Below are 12,140 nucleotides of genomic sequence, written 5' to 3' on the forward strand. Positions count from 1 at the left end.
CACTGCAGATCCAACCCTTTGAAACAGCTGATATTCCAAGTATTTTTGTGATTTGGCTTGTTTAAGAGCCCAAACACCCAAAGTTATGAGCCTGTTTCAGAGAATCATGGAATATCCTGAGTGGGAAGAGTCTCACAGGGATCATCCAGCCCAGCTCCAGGCCCCGCACAGACACCCCAACAATCCCACCCTGGGCATGCCTGAGATCATTGTCCAAACACTCCTGGAGCTCTGGCAGCCTCGGGGCTGTGCCCATTCCCTGGGGAGCCTGGGCAGTGCCCAGCACCCTCTGGGGGAAGAGCCTTTCCTGATCTCCAACCTAAACCTCCCTTGGCACAGCTCCATGCCATGTTTGACTCTCAGAAGTTTTACCTGACCTGGTAGTCTGGAATTGGAATAAAAGATGACCTCGTTTAAATGGTGCTTGTTTGGATGTAATTTTTAGTGGCCAAGGACTTTGTAAAGGTGCTCCTGATTCTGCTTCAGATTCAGATTTCTCTCCATTGACATCCTCATCCTGCTCCTTGCAGGAACTGGTTCACAGCAGGGACACCTGCACAACTCGAGCCTTGGGGTATTTCCTGCCCCCACTGCATCCTCCATTCAGGAGTGACCCAGTGCACCAAAATCAAGCACATAATGCAAAATGCTTGAAGTGCTGCAGGGGCAGAGATGAGGCACTCACCTGCAAGCCTGTAGGATCTGCAGAGGCGAAGGATGAGGGAATAAAGAGGCAGGGAGTCAATCAGGTCCACCAGCAAGTGTATGAGGCCCTGCACAATCACCACCAGCATCCGGAGCTACAAAAACCAGTTTAACAGAACATCTCAGGAAACAGGAGATTAAACACTTGCAAATTCCTGAGCTGAGCTTGGATCTAACACTGCTGTCTGCTAAGCTAAGACCTCCCAAAGTGGGTGTGATGTCTGGAAGTGCTGAGCATCCAGACCCTGCGTAAGGGTCCTCAGCAATCTGGGTTCAAGGGGTAACTGGAATGAAGCTCCTATAGCTGGAGATGCTGTGACCAGCAAGGACATGAGAACTATTCCACTTTCAACAGCCACAGTTGAAAAGGAAGCCCAAGTTCCCCCACTTCAAGTCAATTCCATCACTGTCTACCAATGAATGTAAATTCTCTCTCCAACAGTGAGCTGCAACAGCTCATTTCAGCCTGAAGAAACCCCTTGTAGAGTTTAAGCAAGAACAGAGCAGGCAGAAATGAGCTTCCTGCTCTGTGCTTTCTGCCCCTAACTAAAGCACCTCCTTTTGTCACACTGCAGTTATTTTCTGCTGCCAAGCTCATCTGAAAAGAGTGGGCTCAAAAAAGATGCTGAAAGCATGTGATGGCCACTGTCTGTGGAAAATTTGGTTCCAGGCAGACCACGGAGAGGACTGGTCATACTGGGGGAAGAAAAGAAAAATAAAGAAGTCCAAACCTCTGAGGAAAGCTTTGCTGAAAACATTTAATACAGCAAGTTAATTCCCTGAAAAAAAGTTCTGGATCAGACTAGAGAGGCCATCGCTGCAGATGTGGATGGAAACATATAAACTTCTGAGAGAAGGAAAGTTTGTCCTGCTGGCCAGGATTTGCTGGGAATTCCCTTCGGAAAAACACAAGCATGAGCTGTGTCAGAATCCATTGTAAGACACCCACATTTTTATTTTCTTTATGGATGACCACAAATGTCTACGATACCACTTTTTACTACCTCAGAAGTGTTTTAGAGTGTTTGACTTGTTTCAAGGGTTAAATCTTACCAGGGTAAACACCAAATAATACAGTGCAGTTGTAGGCAGCAGGAACAGCAGGATTGTGAACAGCAAAGTGCCAATAAATAACTAGGGAAAAAGGAAACACAATCATGAGCAGAGCAATGGCAAAATAAAATACATTACAAATAAAAAAATAGGAGACTCCAAGGCAATGGAAGTTTACAGGACTCCTTAATGTGTTTTTATCTTGCCTATGTGAATAATGCTGTTACCTTGGATATTTTCAGTATTTCTCCTCTCACTGGGCCTTCTTCAAATCTCCTTATTATGGGTGTACATTTGGAAGGATAAATAAAAGCTGGATCCTGACAGTATTTTTCCTTTACAGACAGTATTCAAGATTTTCCATCTCAGGCCAGCTTGCTTAGGAAACTAGACTTATGTGATCTTGCACTTTTTCCACTCTCTGTTCCCAAAAGTTTTAGAGCCATTGATCAGATTTTATCAGAAAAATGTTGAAAATAACAAAGAAGTGGTAATTTGAATGGTAATTCTAGAAGGAATTGAGAAGTACTTCTGTTTCTCCTTGTTTTAGCAGTGCAGGCACCTGGTGCAAACCTGACAGAATTTGGGTCATAAACATTCCCCAAGGCAGCAAATGGCTGAGCTGTCCAGACACAGGAATTCTGTCTCTTGCTCAGTGGGAAGGTGGGAGAGACAAAGAAGCTGGAGTTGGGGAGCAATATCTAGAGGATGAAGGAGAAAAATCCCTAAGGAAGCAGGTGTCATTAGCTTCACTGCCCACAGAAAAAGTTATTTTTATTCTGGGCCAGCCCAGTTGGCATAGGTCTAAATAATTCCAAGTGGGAGAATTCAGATTTATAGCAAACAGGGACCTGACTCTTCTATTTCCAGTCACCACTTCCAGATCAGAGAGACCACAGGAGCATAGGGCACTGCAACCTCTGCAAAAAGGGACCACGGCTGCGGGATATCATGAAAGAAAACAACCCAGCAGCCACGGCACGGAGGTGGATCATCATCACAGCTTTTGGGATGTAACCAGGAATAGATCACAACCCAATCCATTCTCCTTGCAGCAGTTATTTCTCTCTTCTCCTGTCACGCCACTGCAGTTGTTTAAACCTCCAAAAGTCTTTTAAGGTCTGCTTTGAATGTCTCTTCCTACCCAGCCAGCGACACAATTCCCACTGGTCTCCAGAGCAGCAGGATGAAGCCTCAAGTGCCAAACCAATTGTCCTCAAAGTACACAGGGAATGAGCCCTGATGCAAACCTGGCACGGAGGCTTTTAATCACCCAAGAAACAGAAAACCAGCTCTCAGCTGTGGTGCAAGAAGCTCAAGGTTATCTGTTGTAATAGAGAGAAGTGCTGACCCTGCAAGTTTCCAAATATTATTGTATTATTTCAGTGATGTTTGCAGCTGCTGGCCTGCAGCAGTCCAGGCTCTGTTGGACTTTTGCATGGCATTTCAGAAATTAAAAAGAGCTTACAGCACTTCACAAAAAATTGCCTCTGCCTGAGTGAGAGTGTGTGGGCCAGGCTCCAGCACAACGTGAATGAAACGGGGCCTTTTAATAGAAACGCTGCCACGGCTGTTACTGTGGCAACACTGCTGGGCACCACATTTCCAACTGCCTCCATCCCTCCCCCATTCCCACTCCAGGCTCGGGAGCTCCGGCATCTGCAGCACCCACTGCAGCTCGCCGGGTGCCTGGCACGCGCTCAGGGCGGCTCTGCACTTGTCACAGTTTGGCCCTCTGAGCAAGGGAAGGGGTGCTGGAGGGCATGGAAGGGCAAAGGGAAAGGAAGGGATGGGATGGGATGGGATGGGATGGGATGGGATGGGATGAGATGCTGGAGAGCATGGATAGAGTGCAGGGTAGGGAAGGGGTGCAAGGAAGGGGTGAGGGCAGGGAAGAGGCGCTGCAGGGAAGGGGAGGGGTGCAGGGAATGGAAGTGGTATAGGGAAGGGAAGGACTGCTGCAGGTAAAGAAGGGGTGTTGGAGGGCAGGGAAGGAGTCCAGGGCAATGAAGGGGTGCTGCAGGGCAGTCAAGGAGTGCTGTAAGGCAGCAGAAGAGCCATGGGCTCAGAGTGTTGGGGTATGTCCTTGTTATGGGCACCACAAAGGCTCCGGTGTCTGTGTCCCAGTATCAGTCAGAGCAGGATGGGAGGGCATCATCAAGGGCAGTGCCCTGGGGTGTGCCCAGGGCTGTGGCACTACCTGGTCCAGGTCATAGGAGCAGGAATCCACCCGCTGCCGCAGCACGTTCCACTTCTTGCCCCGGAACAGGCGCCACAGAGAGGACAGGCCATAGATCTTCAGGCAGTAGAGCCTGAGCAAAGAGAAGACTCTGCAGCACAGCTGGCAGCTCCCAGCTCCAGCACCACCCAGCTGTCACCAGCACAGCCCCACGCCTACTCACCCACCTGCAGAGCCAGGAGTGGCAAAAGAAATACACTGGGAATTATGCAGATAAATACTCACGGCTCAGTCAACCCTGTCTGGGCTGGTCCCTGGCATGGGGGCTACTGCAGCTAGCTTTGGGCCACTGGAGGGCAATGGCCAGGCCATGCCCTGGAGCTGCAGCAATCACCAGCCTCATGGCAACACCTTCCCTGCAGCAAAAGGGTGCTGATGCCCTGGCACAGGGTGCCCACAGAAGCTATGGCTGCCCCTGGATCCCTGGAAGTGGCCCAGACCAGGATGGATGGAACTTGGAGCTATCTGGGATAGTGGAAGGTGTCCCTGCCCATGGCAGGAGCTGGAATGAGATGAGCTTTAAGGCTTCTTCCAACCCAAACCATTCCATGATTCTATGAAAAGAACCAGCAATCCTATTTCCCCAAGCTCACCTGTGTCTCCCCAGTTCAGATCTGTCCCTTCCCCTGCCTTCTTCAAACCCTTCTAGACAGGGCTGGCCAAGGTCTTACCCCCACACCTGAATCAATGCAATGCAACCGTGCCTCTCCAGCAGAGATACAAGGGAGAGGAGTGGAGCCCCTGAAGCTTCTCTAGTAACCCACAGCTCTAAAAATCCTTAAGAGTGGGAAGAGACCAGTGAAATATGTGGTGGCCCCTACTGCACCCCTTCCTTAGGCTTTCAGAACTTGGTGCTATGAGACATGGGGTGACAAGGGGCAGGAAACAGACACCTCTATAGAATAACATCAAGGAAGAAAGAGCCCTTGGGATGGAGAGGAGGCACAAAGAGCCCTGGGCAGCAGTGCCAACATACAGGGATGTAAAGAAAGGGTACATGGCCAATGTGTGGGGTAGAACAGAGTCTGAGAATGCCTGAGCTACAAAAGCCCGACTGGCAAACCAGGCCAGTTAAGGTGTGGAGGCTGCTCGGATTTCACAGCAGCAATGTGAAAGCAGAGGCAAAGAGTCTCATCCAAGAGAAGAATCTGGTTTGAGGAACACCAACTGCTTCAAGGAATTGGCAGGGTGCCTCCAGACTGGCTGGCACAGCTTGGTGCACTAATCCCTAGGCAGGAGGGAGGGAGCCCACGACAACTCCTCCAGGTTCTGGCACACACCTGCCCATGGCTCTGACTAAGGCCATGCTCTCCCTGCACCCCCTGACATGACACCCAGCGGGTGTTGCTGCAGTGGCACCTGCCCCACCTGCCCTGCTGCCTGCACACACAGACCTGACCTCGTTTCACTCTGTGGTTTGCTCCACAAGGGGGTCTCAGGCTTCACCAGCACCCGAACCAGCAAATTCTTCCTCCTGCCAGCTGCAGGAATTCAAGGGGCTGTGCTGGCTGTGGGTGACTGCTGACTCTTCCTGGCTCTCCATGGGGACAGCACACAGCTGTACACACTCTGTACTTCTGACAAACACAAGACAGGTTGGCTGTCTCCCTGCAACTCCAGGGAAGAGCAGTCAGCTGACAAAATGCTTTTCCTACTTCCTACTATCACTCCGCACAACTAGGATGAGCAAGGCCATTCTTCCCAGACCAACACAGAAATTCCAGTAATAAGAGGTGTTGGGAAGAGACCTCCCACTCCTGACTACTGATTCTGGATGTAAGGCCTATGCTCACAACAGACCTGGCTCATAAATCATGTCTCAATATTTCCAACCATTCCCTAAACTACCCATATCTAAAGATTTACTATTTCTTGTGTTGTTTCCTATGTAAAGTCTGAGGAGGGATGATGGCCATTCTGTACTTTATAAGGCAAAAGGTCCTTTATCTCTTGTCCTCCATCTCCCTGGCAAGCACATCCTGTGGCCTTTGGGACTCCTTGGTGCAGCACAAGTTAGAGGAGAGCAGGAACAGAGCACAGTGATGGCCACCTCTTGCACAGGAAGCCCAACATGCCCCAGATGTGCCCCAAAGCCCCTTGCACTCATTCAGAGCCTCTGCCCAGCTCTCAGGCCACAGACCCTCCAGACAATGACACCAGGACAGTGTCACAGAACCCCTGTAACCCCAAACCTGCCACCTGTGCTCCACAGTGCAGGCAAAGACCTCTGAAGCAGGGCAGAGACAGGGATTTTGGGGCTTCTCCAAAACTACAGGGGTGCCCCTCTCCTTCTCCTGTTCTCCAGTTCCCCTCCAAATCTCTAGCAGGGTGCAATGGAGGAGAGTGCTATGAGTCTGAATCAGAGGGATGGGGTGAGCTGCTTCCTTGTCCTCTGCCTGTCATGTAGTTTCATTTTTCCAGGTCACTACTATGACAGATAAATATCTAAATGGAGGAGAAATGAAAGATGGGTTGCTTGTACTAGCGTGGCCATCATTTCTACAGGCTTAAAAGACTGCAAGAAATTATTAAACTGTGAGCTCAGGAGAACTACACCAGGACTGAATGCTTCACCACAGCCTGAGGTGTTTCCAAACAAAGCCCAGAGAGGGAGGGGGACTCACCTGGCCCCGTAGACATAGAAGCAGTATATGTGGAAGGTCAGGAGCGCAATGATGTCGGAGAGGATGCAGAGAGCCACAGTCAGGCCCAGACAAGCCGACAGCCCCACGTACCACAGGATCATCTCAATGAAGGGGGACAGCAGGTGGATGTAGCCTGGTGGACATGGCAGAGGGTCAGTGTTTGACTGGGTCATCTCCCTCCTGACCCCCTCAAAAGGCTGATTCCCCTCGCCCTAGAACACTGCTCCAGAAATCAGAGCCATGGAAACATGGGAGTGAAGCTGGAAAACTCTTTTAGATGCCATCTTCTCTTTAGGAGGGCCAAAAAAAAAATCTCTCCTTCTGCCCAAGTTTCTGCCCCAAGGTGGGGCAGCACTGGGAGAATGGGGAGGAGTGTGCACAGCTTGAACACAGCAGTCACCTTTCTCCATGGGATTTCATGGAATTAGCATGGCATGGTTTGGGTTGCAAGGCACCTTAAAGATAATTTAGTGCCACCCCCCTGCCATGGGCAGGGACACCTTCCACCAGACCAGGTTGTTTCAATCCCTCCCCAGTCTGGCCTTAAACACTTCCAGGGATGTAACATTTGATTTTCTACATTTGTGTCCACGTTCTTAAGTACAATTTTAACTGCACACATCAACCTTTACTGCAACCATTCCTGTTTTACTGCTCTTCCCACAAAAGCCACCTCATATGGCTTTTGTAAAATACAGCAGTATGGACAAACAGTCTCTTTCATTACCAAAGTGGGGTGAAGTCACAGAAACAAGACCATACTTGACTGGTGAGCAAAGTAAATCAGGAAAATAACTATGGAGTTCATGTCCATCATGCCTGTACCCCTCCATCAAGGAAAACAAGAGTGTGTTATTTTAAGAAAAAAATGAAATAATAAAATTGCACTAAGCTGAAATTGGTGATAGCACAGGGCAGGCACTTGCATCCTTGCACATTTCTCATCCCTAGAGCTGCCTCTCACACTCTCACATGGCAAAGACCACGAAACCCTACAAACGACCTCACAGCAGTGCCTTGCCTTGGACACTCACCACCAGTGACACCAAGGAACTTAAGCCCCAGAAGCATCCACACTGCTTGCAGAGCATCAAAACCAGCACTTTATTTAATATGCATGAATTCCTTGTGTGGGAATCCAACTTTGGCTTCAGTTCCCACAGCAGGAAGACTCCCAGACAAGTCTGTACTTGCAGAAGTGCTTTTTGATTCATTACTCACCTCTAGGCAAACATTAAACACTCAGAGGAAAGAGATGAAAAGGGAGGCTGGAGAGTTAAACAATTTCACTTACTGATCCAAAGATGGATGTGATAAAGGAAGAAGCGCCCCAAAACTTGATCCAAGGCTCGGTTCATTTTCAGTCCAGCTGGTGCTCCCATCAGCCACTGGAGCAGGTCCTGCAGCTCTTCAGCCACATGCTGCAAACACAAGGAAGCCAGGCCATGGAGAGAAAAGACTGCAATCACGCTGAACAGGACCAGTGCACTGTAACTGCTGCCCCCTCAACTATTCCACCACAACCTTCAAACCAATGCGAAAAAATCCAAACAACTGCTTTACAGACAACTACCTAAATCAGAAATGCACTTTTATTAACTCCTTACTGAATCAAACACGACAACTGAGAGGAACCTGAATTGCTTCAGGGGTCTCTGTGCTGGGACCATGGAACTATGTCACCTCTGGCCACCTCTGGAAGGCTTGCACATTGGGATTTATTGGGGTAATGAGGGTTCTGGGAATAGATGGCAAATGCTGGTGCACATATCCACTTCTGGGGACAGTCAGGTGAAAAGTCAGAGCTGAGTTTGGGGAAGACTGTTAGGATTTTAAAAGGGGGGGAAGATGGCAGTGCACTAATGGGCAAAAGAGAGTTAATTTTTATAAACAATCTGTGTTTGTTTGGAGCAGGGTAGAAAACACAATTACATAAATGTATTTCATGCACAAACTCTCTTGATACTTAGTGGTGTACTAGGCAATAGCCCTGATCTTGCTTATCACTCTCTGCAGGCTTCATGGACAGGTACTCATGGCATCCCAGCAACAAAGCAGCCTTGGAATCACTGAAGAAAAACACTACTGGGGGTCCTCCCCACATCACTGAATGAGGACATCATTGTGTTTGGAAAAGCCCTCCAACAACAAGTCCTATGAACCTAATACTGCCAGGTGCACCACTAACCTACATCCCCAAGAGCCACATCCATATGGCTTTTTGAACACTTCCAGTGACTCCACCACTGTCCTGGGCAACCTGTTACAATGCCTGACCACCCTCTTCATAAAGGAATTTTCCCAATATCCAATTTAAACCTCCCCTGATGCAACTTGAAGCTGTTTTCTCTTGTCTTGTCCCTTGTTACCTGGCTGTCCCCTCCTGTCAGGAGTTGTGCAGAGCCACAAGGTCCTCCCTGAGCCTCCTTTTCTCCAGGCTGAGCCCCTTTCTCAGCCCCTCCTGGTGCTCCAGCCCCTTCCCAGATCTGTTCCCTTCTCTGGACCTGCTCCGGGCCCATGTGCTGTCACTTCACTGCTGCAGAACAAACCAAATCCCAGCTTTGGGCTTGTTCTTCCCTACCTCAAACGTGGGCTCCAAACCCTTCACTGGGGGCTGTTATTCACTGCTTCTGGTGATTTTAGCCCAGGCTGGTGTTATTGATTTTCTCTCTCCACTCCACTACTCCACACTTCCCTTGCAGTTGGGTGATTTTTCTTCTCAGAACTTCACACCTGCCCTGCTCCCCTGAGCTGAAACCATTGCTGAGGTCCAGTTACCAAGCTCTGAACTGAGGAGTTGATAACCTTCAGCAAACAGGTGGGGAAAATGTCTGGAAGAAGTGACCTCTTACACTGTCCCACATGGACAGAGACTGTGAGGAAAAGCCCTCTTTCTCCACTTACAGCCCATGCAAGTGAAATGCATGTTTTCATTTCAAGTGAAATGAAAGTTTTCATGCACTGAAAACTGCCCACGTGCAGAACCACCAAGTCTCACTCCCTAAAGCTGATACACTGTAGCCAACTTTCCTTATCATTCACATGTATAACTTCCCTATGGAAAACATATTTCCAAGGAATGGTTCCATTTTCTTTATTAACCAACAGATCCTGGCAGAATGAGTTTGTAAACATTTACTTTTAGTGCAGTGGCAAAATTAATGGTTCCATTTTCAACTTCTCCAAAAGGTTTGTCTTTCTATTCCCTTCCTTTTCCATCTGTCTCACTGCAAGTCAGGACTGATTGGATCCCATGGAGCTCACCTCTGTGGCTGAAAAGCATTTGCTGCTTTATAAATAGACTGGTTTTAATATTTAAAGTGTTGGATTGGTAACTTAGAAAAAGCATTTGGGGATTTTAATGAAATATTTAAATGCTTGAAAGCAGTCCTTCAGCAAGGCTGAGTTTTAGCATGGAGTATTTCTGGAGGCTGCCAGTCCCAGAGGTGCTGCTAAACCCTGACAGGGGCACGTAGCCCTGAGAAGGTGCCCTACCTTGCTGTTATTTAGCTGGGCAAGACATCTCAAAACAGAGTCCTGAGGCATAACCTTGCAGGTTGTTTTCCAGACAGATATTTTAGGAGTGATCAATAGCAGGTAGACTCAGGAAAGGTGACAGTGAGTCCGATTCTCCTCCTTCAGTCATGAATACTGAATGTGGGCATATTAATAAATCAGATACAGTGGTTTGGAAGTGTTTCATAACAGGGTACTGGGACATGACCCAGCTGGAGAGAGACTGGTGCTAACGAGGGTTAGATGAGCTCACTGTGGAAATATTCTCTTTCCTGTCATGCTCTTCCTCCTAGTTTCCATGTGCAGAGGACTAATGCTGATGTGACATGGCTGGAGAAGGACACACAGGGCACTGTGATACTCCAGAGAATGGAGCTGGGGAAGGGTCAGGAGCACCAGGAGGGGCTGAGGGAGCTGGGAAAGGGGCTCAGCCTGGAGAAAAGGAGGCTCAGGGGCAACCTTGTGGCTCTGCACAACTCCTGACAGGTGGGGACAGCCATGGGGGTCGGGCTCTGCTCCCAGGGAATAGGGACAGCACAAGGGGAAACGGCTTCAAGTTGCACTAGCAGAGGTTTACATTGGACATTGAGAAAATTTCTTCACTGAAAGGGTGGTCAGGCACTGGCACAGCTGCCTGGGGCAGTGGTGGAGTCACCATCCCTGGGGGCCCTTGTGGACAGGGGTTAGTGGTGAACACAGTGGTGCTGGGCTGATGGTTGAACTTGGTGATCCTAGAGGTCTTTTCCAGCTTTAAGGGTTCTATCTGGTGCAAGTCAGAGCATGCAGAGCCAGAGCTCTCCATGTCAGACACACCTGCCCTGTGTCTGTTGCAGGTGGTTGGGCCTCTAAGATACACTATTTTATATATTTTTCAGGAAGTGCTCTCTCTGCTTGCTTTGTTTATAGATCAGTGGAACAAGACTGACTAGGAGCATACATCCAATTATCTCCAAGCCCCAGTAAAGCTTTTGCAGGCACAATCTATGATAAATATGTAACTGTTTCAAACAGATTGCAACTTAGGAAAAAGAGGCATCAGCATGGATAAAAGAGATAAAGGGGAAAGAAAAAAAAAGGAGATAATTTATAAGCAGTTCTGTTTAAAACCAGTGCAGAGCTTTGAGTCAGGTATTTCTGAAAGAAGGCTGTCTTGTGGAAGGCAAAAGCAAGGACAACCATTGGGAAGCCTGGTGGGATCAAGAGAAGGAGGAAGGTAGGAGTTGTGAGGGCATCTACAGAGAGATTATTCAAGTTTTCCATTTTGGATTTGAAAGTCTGCTTCAAAAATCAGTCTTTCCTAACAGCTCCTTGCCAGTTACTCCCTGGGTGTCTCTGAATCACATCTGCCTCACTGAGTGACAAAAGCAGCTTGTTATTACAGCCAGCACAATACAGCTCACCATGCTGGGAAAGTGGGAGCTGCACTCAAGGATGTCTTGTGCAGCATCAACAATTGCCACCCAAGTGCTGATTTGAGATCCATTTTATCAGAGGATGACAAGGGATGGCTAGGGAACACAGCTTGAACTCCTGGCAGCAGGTTGAGCTTGTGACCCTGGCAGTGCTGACAGTCAAAATAAACAACCTGCACTGCTTCCTTCCAGAGAGATGTTGGTTGGAAAAAACCCAAGCACTGTATCCAGACCCCACACAGCTGGGATTTTGTCAATGTTAAAATCAATCAATCAAACCAATAAGGTTTTGTGTTATATAAAGGCAGCCTGTCAATATTAAAATCAATAAGGTTAAAGTGAGGTTATGTATATAGCCTTATTATACATAACAATCTTATTATAGTAGCAACACAGAATATCCTGAGTTGGAAGGGGCCCACAGGGATCATCCAGCCCAGCTCCTGGCCCCCCTGCACAGACACCCCTACAATCCCACGCTGGGCATGCCTGAGATCATTGTCCAAACACTCCTGGAGCTCTGGCAGCCTCGGGGCTGTGCCCATTCCCTGGGGAGCCTGGGCAGTGCCC

At 48.6% G+C, this 12,140-nt stretch overlaps 1 protein-coding gene across 8 annotated transcripts in view; it reads right to left on the reverse strand.

Moving 5' to 3' along the window:
• Positions 1-12,140, reverse strand: part of PIGQ (phosphatidylinositol glycan anchor biosynthesis class Q) — a 38,127-nt gene that overhangs the window by 11,855 nt on the left and 14,132 nt on the right. For 4 of the 8 annotated variants that reach the window (XM_068206448.1, XM_068206447.1, XM_068206450.1 and 1 more), the window contains exons 5-9: positions 7,937-8,063; positions 6,622-6,775; positions 3,959-4,070; positions 1,759-1,839; positions 686-800 (exon numbers count right to left, since the gene is read on the reverse strand). In XM_068206448.1, the coding sequence (XP_068062549.1) occupies positions 686-800; positions 1,759-1,839; positions 3,959-4,070; positions 6,622-6,775; positions 7,937-8,063 (589 nt within the window). Of the gene's footprint in view, positions 1-685; positions 801-1,758; positions 1,840-3,958; positions 4,071-4,124; positions 4,354-6,621; positions 6,776-7,936; positions 8,064-12,140 lie in introns of those variants that run through there. The other 4 variants (XR_011004464.1, XM_068206452.1, XM_068206449.1 and 1 more) reach the window with 3 other exon arrangements.

This window comes from Anomalospiza imberbis, chromosome 16 (genome assembly GCF_031753505.1).
Source record: "Anomalospiza imberbis isolate Cuckoo-Finch-1a 21T00152 chromosome 16, ASM3175350v1, whole genome shotgun sequence".
NCBI classification, from domain to species: Eukaryota; Metazoa; Chordata; class Aves; order Passeriformes; family Viduidae; genus Anomalospiza; species Anomalospiza imberbis.